At 34.6% G+C, this 13,666-nt stretch overlaps 1 protein-coding gene across 1 annotated transcript in view; it reads left to right on the top strand.

Annotated features, from left to right (window-relative positions):
* Positions 1-13,666, top strand: part of Smp_159200 (hypothetical protein) — a gene marked incomplete at both ends in the record, with an annotated part of 47,458 nt that overhangs the window by 12,666 nt on the left and 21,126 nt on the right. Inside the window, 5 exons of the mRNA XM_018797746.1 lie at positions 783-945; positions 2,149-2,384; positions 7,783-7,991; positions 8,584-8,873; positions 12,031-12,332. Coding sequence (XP_018652757.1) covers positions 783-945; positions 2,149-2,384; positions 7,783-7,991; positions 8,584-8,873; positions 12,031-12,332 — 1,200 coding nt within the window. The remainder of the gene's footprint in view (positions 1-782; positions 946-2,148; positions 2,385-7,782; positions 7,992-8,583; positions 8,874-12,030; positions 12,333-13,666) is intronic.

Consider the following 13,666-nt stretch of genomic DNA (forward strand, 5'->3'; position numbering starts at 1 on the left):
CAAAACAATTGTCAACCAACACGAAGATCACAATTTTTAATACAAATGTCAAGATAGTTCTACTGTATGAAGCGGAGACGTGGAGAACTACGAAAGTCATCATCCGGAAGATACAGATGTCTATTAACAGTTGTCTACGCAAGATACTTCGGATCCGTTGGTCAGACACTATCAGCAACAACGTACTCTGGGAGAGAACAAACCAGATTCAACCGGAGGAAGAAATCAGGAAGAAGCACTAGAAGTGGATAGGATACACATTGAGGAAATCACTCAACTGCGTCACAAGGCAAGCCCTCACATGCAATCCTGAATGCCAAGGGAAAAGAGGAAGACCAAAGAACACATTACGTCGAGAAATGGAGACAGACATGAGAAGAATGAACAAGAACTGGATAGAACTAGAAAGGAATGCCCAGGACAGAGTGGGTTGGAGAATGCCGGTCGGCGGCCTATGCTAAATTGGGAGTAACAGGCGTATGTATGTAAATAAGTAAGTAAGTATGTAAGTAAGTATGTAAGTAAGTAGATAAGTAAGTAAAGTAAAGTAAGTAAGTAACATCTCGTATCATGAAGCTGGATGACATCGATTAAAATTATCCAGGAAGAATCAGATCTCTTAAATTTCAGATAAATCTTTTTTGAAAAGTGTACATGGTTTACTGTTGACTGCATTCAACTACATAACATTTATATGATATATATCTTACTAAAAGAAACATATCTGATAACCTTATTCCCTCAAAGTAGATTTAGACTTATATGTCATGCTTTTTTTTCAGTTACTATTCAAAACACAATTCAATAAAAGACAAGATCAAACTGAATTGATTTTACATACTAATCGATCAATTAGAAAACAAATTTCATGTATTAAAGATCATCCTAAACCTCAACCATTTCCAGATAGACAACTTTATATTTATGTCATAGCAGATCCAACAGGTAAATATCTATAAATGAATTCAGTTTTGTTATAATATTGATAGACATATTATAACTACTAGTTATAATTAATCGTTATGTACTTCATTACCAATCATCATATACAGACTTTTACTCTATTTAACTATCAAACTTAACGTTGTATTACTTGTTCTATTAAAAAAAAAACAATCAAACAGAGGTGATATGAGAATAACATGAAGATAGTAAAATACAAAACAACAAGGAGGCGGTAAACCTTGGATTATGAAGATTTCTAAAAATCTCTTGAATAATGGAAATGAAAATGAAGACAACTAAACTCTCATGAAATAGGAATATAACTAATTTGTTCTAATTTTTATCAATTCAATATGTACAATCATACGACAGACTACAGTGCAAAGTCGTGCATGAAGGACAACTGACAGATGAATTCCTAGAAAGAACCGGAGTCAGACAAGTCTGTCTAATTTCCCCCTTCCTCTTTCTTCTGGTGGTCGACTGGATTATGAAAACCTCGACATCTTAAGGGATGCACGGAATACAATGGACAGCTCAGAATCAGAAGATTTGCACTTCACAGATGACCTAGCCCTCCTATCCTATACACACGGACAAATGCAAATGAAAACAACAAGTGTAGCACCAGCCTCTGCATCAGTAGGTCTCAAGATACACAAAGGGAAAACCATTATCCTCAAATAAAACATGGAGAACATCAAACTAATCACATTTGATGATGAAACGCTGGAAGGTGTGAAATCTTTTACGTACCGAAACAGCAACATCCGTGAACAAGGAGGATCCGAGGCAGACGTAAACGTGAAGATTACAAATGAAGGACAGCTTTGTTACAGTCGAATTGATGTCAGTCAAAGAGTATTTTACTTTATGCTTCCAGTTTTATGTTGGATTGTGGATGTCCATTACTATAAAATAATGGATGAAAACAAGACGAAATGAGATTCTCTAGAATAAAAGTTGAAAATAATTCAAATTAAATTAAACATATCAGGAGAATTAGGAAAAACTGGAAAGTTTTAAAAGTCTAACAGTACTGCTAGAACCATACAAATAAGTTAACAAGAAGAAGGTACAGAGCTTCAATATGACAAATTTTTGGCATTAGGTAGCTGAAAGATAGTCGATGATAAATCTTAAGTTTCTTGCTAATTGGAACTAATCAACAATAATTACATTGTAATCATTGTATACTTATAGATATGAGGATTGAACTCACTAATTTAAGAATGTATGTTTGGCCATATTTACAAAGAATTTGTAATGAACGTGGATTTACACTTAATATCATTGATGATAATATGGATACAGATATTGAACCACGTAATCAATTGATGACACCAATAATGAATACATCATGTGATTCAATAGATGATTATGAATTAAAAGAACATTTATCTAGAAGAATGAAACAAAAGAATTTTCTAAATTGTCTGGTAAGTAAATGTTTCAACAGTTCTAACTACATTCACTTAGTATTGTTTGTTTGAATCTTCTCATTGGTGTGTTAGGACTGCAACTGGTCAGTCTCTAATTGGCATATGTACATACTGTGCGTATTGCCTCGATATAGCCTTAATTCACAAGCATGGTAAGCAAAAATGTATAGTGGCTAGCAGTGGAATCCAGTTTGACGCTCGTTTTGTCCTAGTTGGGACTCGTCAGCTGGATGTACATGTATCTCTGGGACTCGAACCCGGTACCTTTTGCTTCAAACGCCATCACGTTATGCACTCGGCCAGTGGGTCCTTTCAATATTGAGCGTGATACTGCTAAACTACTAAGTCGATCACCAGGAATTCACATTGTTTCTGACTTAAGTCGCTGAGTGATATCGCATGGTTGAATATGAAATCATGAACTTAATCTTGTCGTGTTTTTTTGTAACATTGGAAGGTCCAGAATACTAACCTGTTAATAGAAGCTAGTGAGGAGTTTTCGGTTGAGGGGTAACAAGCGCTCGGTGCCATCTAGATGTCAATGACTTTTTTTCAGTAGCTATTAGTTCATATTAGTTCAAAAACCTACGAAATTTTCAAAAAATTACCCTTCATCAAGGTACTGAATGTTCCCATTCAGAAAAATACAGACTTAATTACTAAATCAATGAAATCTATTGAAGATTGTTCTGAAATTGAAAAATTGACTGTTTCATAATGTTCTATGAACTTACTAGAACAAAATAAATGAGAAACATTTTTATTCACTTTTCTCGTTTTTTTTCTTTGATCTTCTTAACCTTCTGCCTGTAGAAATCGCCCTTTCAGTTGGTGATACATACTACTTATATCTGTCGATATCAGTAGCACACACTACAATACATATTTCGATAGTATTGAATCAAGCTTTTTTTTAAATATCTATGGTCATATCCTCAAAATCTCTTGTTAAGAGTAAAGAGAAAAACCACAGTTGTTTCAATATTATGCTGATGGATGTAAGTAGTATGTAGCTGTGGTGGTCGATATTCGATATTATCCCTAAACTTCGTATATTGTTCGTCCTGATATCCGTTACTCGATAACGTCCTAACAGTGTATAAATCAGAAGGCGAATACAAAGTGTTGATTACATTTATTATTGGACCACACACAGATATCCAAAATTACAGGCACATTAAGCAAGCATGAAAGAGTAGTGCCGTAAAGCAGGCGAGTGAGCGTAAGAGTCGAATGAGCGAGAGATCAGTCGATCGAATCAGTGAGTAAGCGAGTACAGTACAGTGAACAGGATTAAGATGTGCATATATATACAAATGGAAAAGCATGAATCATCAAATCATTTAAGTGATTAATAGTCAGGCTAGCTGAATGAATACATGCGTAGGCAGTAAGCAGTGCTCAAGCGTACATAATAAATACACAACAGTATAGATAGGTTGTTGCTGTACGAATGACTGTCTGTTAAATAAGTTAACAAAAGGGCTTAACCAAATTAGATGTAAAAAAAACTCAATTGTATTTGAGCTGCTACATAGTCCCAATCGGATGTGGAATGTCTACCAGCAGAAGATTGGGAAGAGAACAGTAAGGGAAACAGAGAGAAATTGTTCTAACAACAGAAATGAAAGAATCCTAAATCATGTAAAGGACAATTGAAGAAAGATACGTAGATAATACTATCTTTAATTATAACTTTAGATTGTCATAGTTGAAAACATGAGTCAATTGAAGCTAAACCACCATGGAAAACCCGAAAGCACTGGATGGTCGTCTTATCCTACTGTGGGACTCCTCAATAGTGCGCATCCACGATCCCACCTCTCGAGATTCTAACCCAGGACCTTTCGGCCTCGCGCGTGAATGCTTAACCTCTAGACCACTGAGGTGGTTGGATTCCAACGGTGTTAATGTCTAACTTCAACCATTCCACGAAATTGAGCGACAAATTCACCATTGTCTTCAGTGAGTTACTATCTCACAACAGACGTGGCTTGAACTCCACTGGTCACTGCTTCTCACTAGAACTCCAGGAATTATCTCTTGAAGTCAGTCACTATTGAGCATATGATTATAGTCAGAAGGGGTTTTTGTGAAGATTGTAGTATTTTTTATAGTTGAAAGCATGAGTCAATTGAAGCTAGACCACCAAGGAACCTTTCTGTTTTGCCTACATGAAACTTTATCTGATCATTCAAACAATTTATTCCACTCAAACATTTATTTTCACTTTATTACAGTGTGTAAAGATTCTGTATCAGAATAGACTAAACAATCTCTGAAATATATTCAATCATAGAAGCAGTTCAAAATGAAATGCATAACCTTATGCATTTGCCAAGTGATTATTGAGATATTTATCAAAATATTCAAGTTGATTAATCATAAATGGGTTTTCCTAGTGATTAGACATTAACTTCAATAGTTAAGATCATGCATCAATTGAAGCTAGATCATCATGGAAAACCTGGAAACACTGAACAGATGTTTCTTCCTATTGTGGGATTCCTAAGCCTCAATTGATTTATGAACCTAACTATTAAAATTACTATAATATCCACAAAACTCCCTTTGATATTAATCAATATATGCTCACTAGTGACTAGCTTCAAGAGGTTTTGTGGATATTATAGTAAATTTAATAGTTGGGATCATAAATCAATCGAAGCTGAGGAGTCCCACAATAGAACGAAACGGATGTCCAGTGCTTCCAAGTTTTTTATGGTGGTCTAACTTCAATTGACTCATGATTTCAACTATTAAAACTACTATAATATCCACAAAACCCCTTCCGATTAGATATTACTTAGAGAATCATTGGAAACCATTGGTATTGGGTAATTGTTTCATTATACTTTGGAATATCTCAACATTACATCTTATCATTTCTAGTGACTGACAAAATGTCTTAGTTACTATCCAAAATTGACAAAAATGTTTATATACTAAGGTAAGAATTTATAAATTGGACATTGATTCTTATTTGTGACAAAAATATTTCAATGGTTGAGATCATGATTCAATTAAAGCTAGACCACCATTGAAAACGTGGAAGCACTGGACAGCCGTTTCGTCCTAATGTGGGACTCCTCAGAAGTGCACATCCACCATATGAGATTCGAACCCAGGACCTATCAGTTTCGTGCTCAATCTCTTAACGACTAGACCATTGAGCTGGCCTGCATCCAACGGTGTTGATATCTAACTTCAATCGAACCACGAAATTGAGCGACATATCCACCAATGGGTAATTACTTCATTATACTTTGGAATTTCTCAACAGTGTATAGTTATTTTTACTCTCTGGATCAAGCTAAGGATCATCGGATCATGTAACGATCATGATTCTTTTAAACATTCTGATTAATAACCGCATCACTTCTAGGAACTGACAACATACCTTAGTTACTATCCAAAATTGCCAATGAACATTTTTCACAGTTGAAATCACGAGTCAATTGAAGCTAGACCACCATCGAAATCCTGGAAGCACTGGATGACCGTTTCGTCCTATTATGGGACTCCTCAGCAGTGCGCATCCACGATCTCGAACATTTATCTTAACATTCATTTAAATGAATTAAATTGTAATGCACATTTTCCTTATTCTCTATCAAACTATATAGATCTTACTATCTAATCGTTCAGTTGGTCCAATTGTTCAATTACCTCAATATCTTCCTAATAATTTAATAAAACAAATTAAAAATAATGCATTAGAAGAAATAGAAGATATAAAATCTGAAATAACTATGTTATCAGAAAAATTACCTGGATTTGATAGTCCACGTCTTCAACGTCGTCTTTCTAAATATTTAGGTTCACAAACATCATTAGGATCATTATCTGAAGAGGTAACAATGAAACAAGTAAGTATTTATATTGATAATTGAAATGAATTGTTGTTTGTATTACTAAACTAAGAATTTATACATTGGACATTGATTCTTATTTTGTGACAAAAAATATTTCAATAGTTGAGATCATGAATCAATTGAAGCTAGACCACTATGGAAAACCTGGAAGCAATGGACGGCTGTTTCGTCCTATTGTGGGACTCCTCAGTGGCAGTGCGCATCCACGATCCCGCCTCGTGAGATCCGAACCGAGGAACTATCAGTTTTGCGCGCAAGCGCTTAACCTCCAGACCACTGAATTGGTCGGCATCCAACGGTGTTAATGTCCAACTTCAACCGACGCATCCATCAATGTCTTCAGTGAGTTACTATCTCAAAACAGACCCGGTTGAACTCCATTGGTCACTGCTTTTCACTAGAACTCCAGGAAATACTTCATGAAGTCAGTCGCTAGTGAACATATGTTAATTAATATCAAAAGGGGTTTTGTGGATATTATAGTAATTTCAATAGTTCATTTAAATGATAGCAAAATATCAGATATGATTGGTTTTTAAATGTAAATATTGTAGGTACATGAGAAAGATATATAGCCTTAATCATATAAGGTTCATCGTATCAAACTAATTCAATATTCATATATTTTACAATAAATCATTATTGGTAATGATAAAAGCACTATCAATTAAAGAATTGACTTCGGAAATCGACATATGACTCAGTTTAGTTATCATCGTTCAATATTTTCTCTCTAAACTCGTTCGGGTTGACATTTTAACTTCCAAGAAACATATGATTTTGACTGTGGTTATAGAACTTTTCCGAAGATTTTAAAGAGAAGACCTAGGATTTGATGAATTCGGTTAAGGTACGGATCTATTTTAAATCAGCAAAGAGAGATATTAAACGTTGAACGAAGTGCTATGATGTACCTAAATACGGAGGCTGTTTTAAGTAAATAATATGTAAATGAACAACAGATGTAATGAAGGCAAACTACTAAAAATGATGGACGGATGGATCAGTAATAATGAAATGGATTAGATGTCAGGGATTCGTATTTGTTTAGGAGTAACAACTCTATACAATAGAGAGTGATAACAAAATTCACTCAATCAAAAATGATTGATAATAACATCATCTTATTCGCAATTGAAACCACGAGTCAATCTAATCTGAGCTAGTATCAGAAACCTGGAAGCATTGAATGGCCGTTTCGTCCTAGTATGTGACTCTTCAGACGTACACATTCAAGCATTCATACAGGATCGTGGATGCGCACTGCTGATGATTCTCATACTAGAACACAACGGCCATCAGGTGTTTCCAGGCTTCCAACGGTGGCCTGGATGATACTGACTCTTGATTTCAATTGTGAAAATACTATAATCTCCGCAAATCCTCTATATTGACAACATAATCCTTCGAATATCAGTAAGTAGTATGGTGGAATGTCAAAAAAATTATAAACATGTATGATCGTTTTTTTTACTGAACGCTAACATATCTACTGATCTCTTGTATTTTAATCATTTTAGTCTAATATGTCACCAGTAAGTGATGCAATACCCAATAGACGGAATACTTTGAAATTTTCTAATGTTACACCAATACAAATGACACAAATTGAAGATTCAATACGTCAGAAAAGTGAAATTATACGAACACTTAATCCAGATATTTTAGATAAATGGTACTGTCCAACTTCAGATTCTCATCCGGATATTTCATATTTACAACCAGTTAGGTATGTTTATTTTAATTTTACGTAATTGTCATCAACCAACTTTTAAAAATCTTGAATTAGTTGTTAGATCTAGTCAAGATGTTGTGAACATACCACAAATAATTCAGTTCTCAGTTAAGTTCTGTATTTTGATGGCGATGTCATTGTGAACAACATCACTAGATTCTATTTCATTTAGATTTAGGCTTTTTATACTAGTTCTGTAGGTGTGATGTGTAGGTGAGAATAATAATGATTGGCTGCTTGCTTATTGAGACTAGTAGATTGTCTGACAGGTACCAGATGAGTTATATATTCCCTTACCCTTATTATTACTGTGATTATTATTGGATTGTGTCGGCTTGTTGTCAGGTTCTGGTGTGAAAATATATATACATTCTGGTCAGGCTAACCACATGTTCTTGACCTGAGTTGTATTGAACTACTGAAGGATAGACCCCAGGAAGGAATATAGTTCAGATATTCGTCTAAGGTAAATTAACGTTCATTTCTAATATATTCATAAAAATCTCTAGTCTTACCTTTGTTAAAGTAAGTATTCCTTATCTAGATTCAATTGTAAGTCTTATTATTATCAATTTTCTTAATTAAGTCAAGTTCTCCCAGGGATTACATGTTTCGATGATCAAAATATACGTCAAGCGGAGTTGAAATCTTGGCTAAATGATTCACATCGAATACGATGTTTACTTATGCGTTTCTCTGATCAAAGTCAAATAATTAGTTCATCAGCTACATCATATCGTTTATCAGATATGGAAATACCTACACCAAATACTGAAAGAAGTCAGTCGAATACTGATTCTATTCCTAATTCAAATAGACAAACTGATATGACTGATAGATCATCTTATGTAAAAGAAAAGTATAATTTCCAGTCAGGTAAGTTTTGTACATTCTGTTTTATTATTCTAATGTTTTCGATGAGTAATGAGAATAGTTTAAACTGAGAGATAATTTGATAAAGAACACATTGTAAGTCAATTCTATGCAAAACTTTAAAGTATGTTAAAGATGTTATAGCTTGTAGCCTTGTGCCCTTATCAGTATACCACGTGACGATACCACCAATTAAAGAAAAATGATTTATCGATGGGGCCAACGATTCATATAACCCGTACGAGCAGTCTACAGTCCTTATTGGTCTTTATTCCCACTTGGCCCTGCCTGTTGAGTCCAGAACACCAATCCCAGCCTCTACGATATGAAACATGTATCTCAAACATACTGAGTTTATATGTAGTGCCGCGATTCGTTAATCGTTTACTTCGATAACCGTTATAATTCTAAACTTAACGGTGCGTAAAATCAGAAGACGAAGGATAGCAGCGACTACAGTTTATTGTCGAATAACTCAGGTCAAAAAGCTAACAACACCTGAGCGAATATCAACGAGCGAGCGAGCGGCAAGCGAGAGAGCGAGTGAATAGGCGAACAAGCGAAGGAAACGAACAAGGTGAATAGCAAGTGATTACATAGGCAATTTATAGTCAAATTTAATAAGGGCACAGCAAAGCAAAACAAAGGCTGATAATAATATTTGCGTGCGTACACTTATGGGGAGGAGTATGAGTCATCGAATGATATTTAAGCAGTCAAGATTTTGGATAGAGTGTCATGTGCTCTAGTGGTATAGCAGTGCAAAGAATATGCAAATTGTTACTATCCAAATGATGATGTCTGTTAAGTAAGTTATAAAAAGGGCTTAACCAAAATTGACTAGAATCGAAATTGATTGTAGGATGGTTGCTATATATATACAAACCAAACAGACCACATCATACCACAAAATAGAAAATAACATTTGTACAAGATTTATACCGAAGTGGCTGTGAATATGAGACACTGTAATTAACCGACTGGGCATAACTCAAAAACAGTAAAACATATCATTATAGTCTATGGGTCAGAATAAAGCTTTAAATATGAGGAACATGAATATGCATAGTTTAGCTACTTACTTACTTACTTACTTACTTACGCTTGTTACCCCTCGTCGAGGAGCATAGGCTGCTCACCAACATTCTCCATCCAACTCTGTCCTGAACTTTCCTTTCCAGTTCTTTCCAGTTGTTATTCATCCTTTAGCTACTTGACAATTATACAATAGGAAATATACATATCATATTGGTCCATAAGTAGTTCTCAAAAGTTACCATTCATAATTGTCATTGGGATATAACAAAAGACCATTTAAATGTATACAATTGTAGTAAGCCAAAATGAATAAGTACTAAATACTTTAACTCATTCTAAAGGAAGGTCAACTTGTTAACTACACAGAACTTTAAAACTATCATAATTTAGATCAAAAGCTACTTGATAGAATGAAATCAATGGTAAAGTTGACTTTAAATTGTTCTACCTTAAATATTGTAAGAAAATAGGTTACTTTATTTGATAGTATGGCATTTTAAGCAGAATTCCTCAATAATGACTCAACTATGAATCAACACAGTATTGACAGGAGAAGATATCACGATATCTATAGGCGACTAAGTAGAAATTAATAAGATTTAATGCTCAATGGAACATGATAGCTTCATTGTGTCGATCTATGTCACTTTTCTGTTTTAAGCTAACCTACAGTAACCCTGAGTTACGAATGAAGGAGAGATTATCCTAATATGAAACGGTATCTATAAGAATTAGATGGACCCAACGATTAACGCACGAACTTCAACAATAATCATCTACTAGAGTGAAGACAGTGAGAAGTTAGGAACAAATGTGAAAGCTTAATATTGAAAAATTCCTAAATTGTAATATAATAACTCTGAGTATATAGTAACAAATATGACTTTGGTATACAACAAAAAATATAGAATCGATAGCAAGAACAACCAATCAATTGCCGGTGGAGATCAGTAAAGAATGTTGGTCATCATAATAACTAATTAAAGGTCATCATAACAGCTGGACACAAGTAAATTATATCATTATCAACTAAATAGTTAAATTCATCAGTTGATTTATGCTAGAGCACCACTAAAAGCTTGGAATCACTGGACAACTGTTTCGTCCCAGTATGTGACTCCTCGTCTTAGATCGACTGATGAATTCAGTTATTAAAATTACTACAATCTCCACCAATTCCCATTCCGATAACAATCAAGTACTTACTAGTGACTAGGTTCAATATGATTTCCTTCAGTTCTAGTGAGAAGCTATGACCATTGGAGTTCAATCGGTGTCGGGTGGAGACAGTTTGTAGTATCGGTTGTTATGTTAATCCCGTATACCTTATTCTAGCTTCTGGACAAGCCAATTTACCTATCCATCTTGAATCACGTTTTCACCTTGTTAATTATTCACTTACTAACGCTGACTATTTTTTATATGAACGTAGTTGTGTGTACACTTTTTCTCTTATTCATCACATGTCTATAACTTATTCTTGTCTGACTATAAGTATTGATTAAAGCTTGATAAAAGTGAGTTGGCTTACCCGCCATCTCCAATGCGTGTCATTTTTGCTTCGCTCTCTTCTATTTGCTTCATCACTCTGATTTCCTGTCCAGATCAATGAGTGTTCAAAATACATGTATTCAAAATACATTCTCGTATTTGACTTATTTAACTCCATTATTCACCAACGCGAATTAAGTGATGTATTACATACGAGGATAGACAGTATTTACATTCTGACAATCAACCATTGATATGATCTAAATGGAGTCAGATTTCGCACTACAAGTTATCTACTTGAGGCAGCGGATAAACCGTTGCGCAAGAACATGGGTTGATTAAAGTAATACATTAACACCATTGGATACACCTCCAAAGGTCTAGAGGTTAAGTGTTTGTACACGAAACCGGCGGTTTTTGGTTCGAATCTCATATGGGAGATCGTGGATGCACACTGCTGACGAATCCCATATTAGGACGAAACGGTCGTCCAGCGCTTCCAGGTTTTCAATGGTTTCTAGCTTAGATCGATTCATGAATTCAACTACTTCAATATATTTAAATAGAGTGCTTTCTAACCTTAATAATTTGTTCTTTATCTTTATCATATTTCTTATAATGAAATGGATAGAAGTTGAAAGGCAGATAGAATTGGTTCTACAAAATAATGAATTAAATTCAGACTGTTTTGTTCATATACGTTATCATCAAGATAATAAAATTCCATCAAAAAAATCTACTAATATTAATGATCCTTCTATAACTAGTTGGAGATCCCGATCATTATCATTGGCTTCATGGTCAACCACGAGAACAAATGTAAACACAATGAATTCTAGTTCTTCCAGTTCAATAAAAAATGAATTTCTTTCAAGTGCTTTCGATGAATCATTAGCCAGAGCAAAATTACTTGTGAATTGGGCAAGATTAAAAGTAAATCATACATTGCAGCTTTCGTTTTTGTGATATAAAATCCATATGACGTGTGTACACGTATATAATGATGAACTAGATAGGGGCTTACTTATTTACTTACTTACTTACACCTGTTACTACTCTCGGAGGAGTTTAGGTTACCCGCCAAGATTCCCCATCGAACTCTGTTCTGGATAATCTTTTCCACTTCAGCTTAATAAATAACTTTAGTGTTACTAACATGATGTTGCTACTGGATGTCAGTAATACGTCGGAGACAACATCTAGATAGGGGTAGTTAGTTTTTAAAAAAAGGCGAAAAAAGTTAATTGATTTCATAAAAGTAATTTAACTGACCCTCGAAAAACGTTTAGAAGTTTGTGTAAATGATTACATTATAGAATGATATCAGTTAGGGAACTACTGTAAGCTATGAAGAACTTGTCCGTTGATTTGTCCTAGTGTGGGTGAGACTTTTCAAGAGTATTCAGTCATACATTTATAGAGAATCGAACCCAGAGCTCTCAGGTATCACAGTAAAGGCTCGACCTACAAATCGCCAACTTAGAATCCAAAGGTTTACATTCCTAATTTTAATCAATGGGTTAAGGTCGGGCAATATTTATAATTGATTGAAATTAAAAATGTAGACCAGTTGATACTAGCTTTATGGTTGGGAGTATAATCGTTTACTTCAATGTCTGAAGACCCTCTTTCTATTCCTAGTAGGGCTGTGATTACACACTGTTAATGAGTTTCATTCCTAGATGAAACGACTGTCCAATACTTTTTGGTTCCCAGAAGTTGTTTAACTGAGTTAATTCTGTGATGAAGACTAAACAAGTTTTACAATCTCCACAAACTTCGTCTAATAAACTAACAAATAAGCTCCCACGTAGTGTTGGTTTTTATTTACTGCTCTCGTTTCAATTCATCGGTCAAATATATGAAATTTGATCCTTAATATAGACAACTTGTTTCGAATCTTTAAATGTTGATGTGCTCAGGTTACATATTTAGTTGAACTACGCTACCTGTTCGCTTTGATCATCCTACTGACAACTATAGTTAAATATCCCAATTTATTGAAACTTAATTCTTTAATCTGGATGAATGAATTGTAAAGCTATCAATTGTCTGTTTGTTATATCGATTGAGTGCGTACGTGTCCTGTTTGATATGGGTGATAAGACCGCTAATTGGAGAGCAGTGAAATTATTGTTCGGATTAATGATACACAAAAGCCGTATGGACAGTCTTGAGCACTTATCAGTCTTGCTTTCTGCCTAGCCTAGCCCAGCCAGTTAAATCCAGAACACCAATAACAGCCTCTACAATATGAATCATTATTC

This window comes from Schistosoma mansoni, chromosome 5, assembly GCF_000237925.1.
Source record: "Schistosoma mansoni strain Puerto Rico chromosome 5, complete genome".
NCBI classification, from domain to species: domain Eukaryota; kingdom Metazoa; phylum Platyhelminthes; class Trematoda; order Strigeidida; family Schistosomatidae; genus Schistosoma; species Schistosoma mansoni.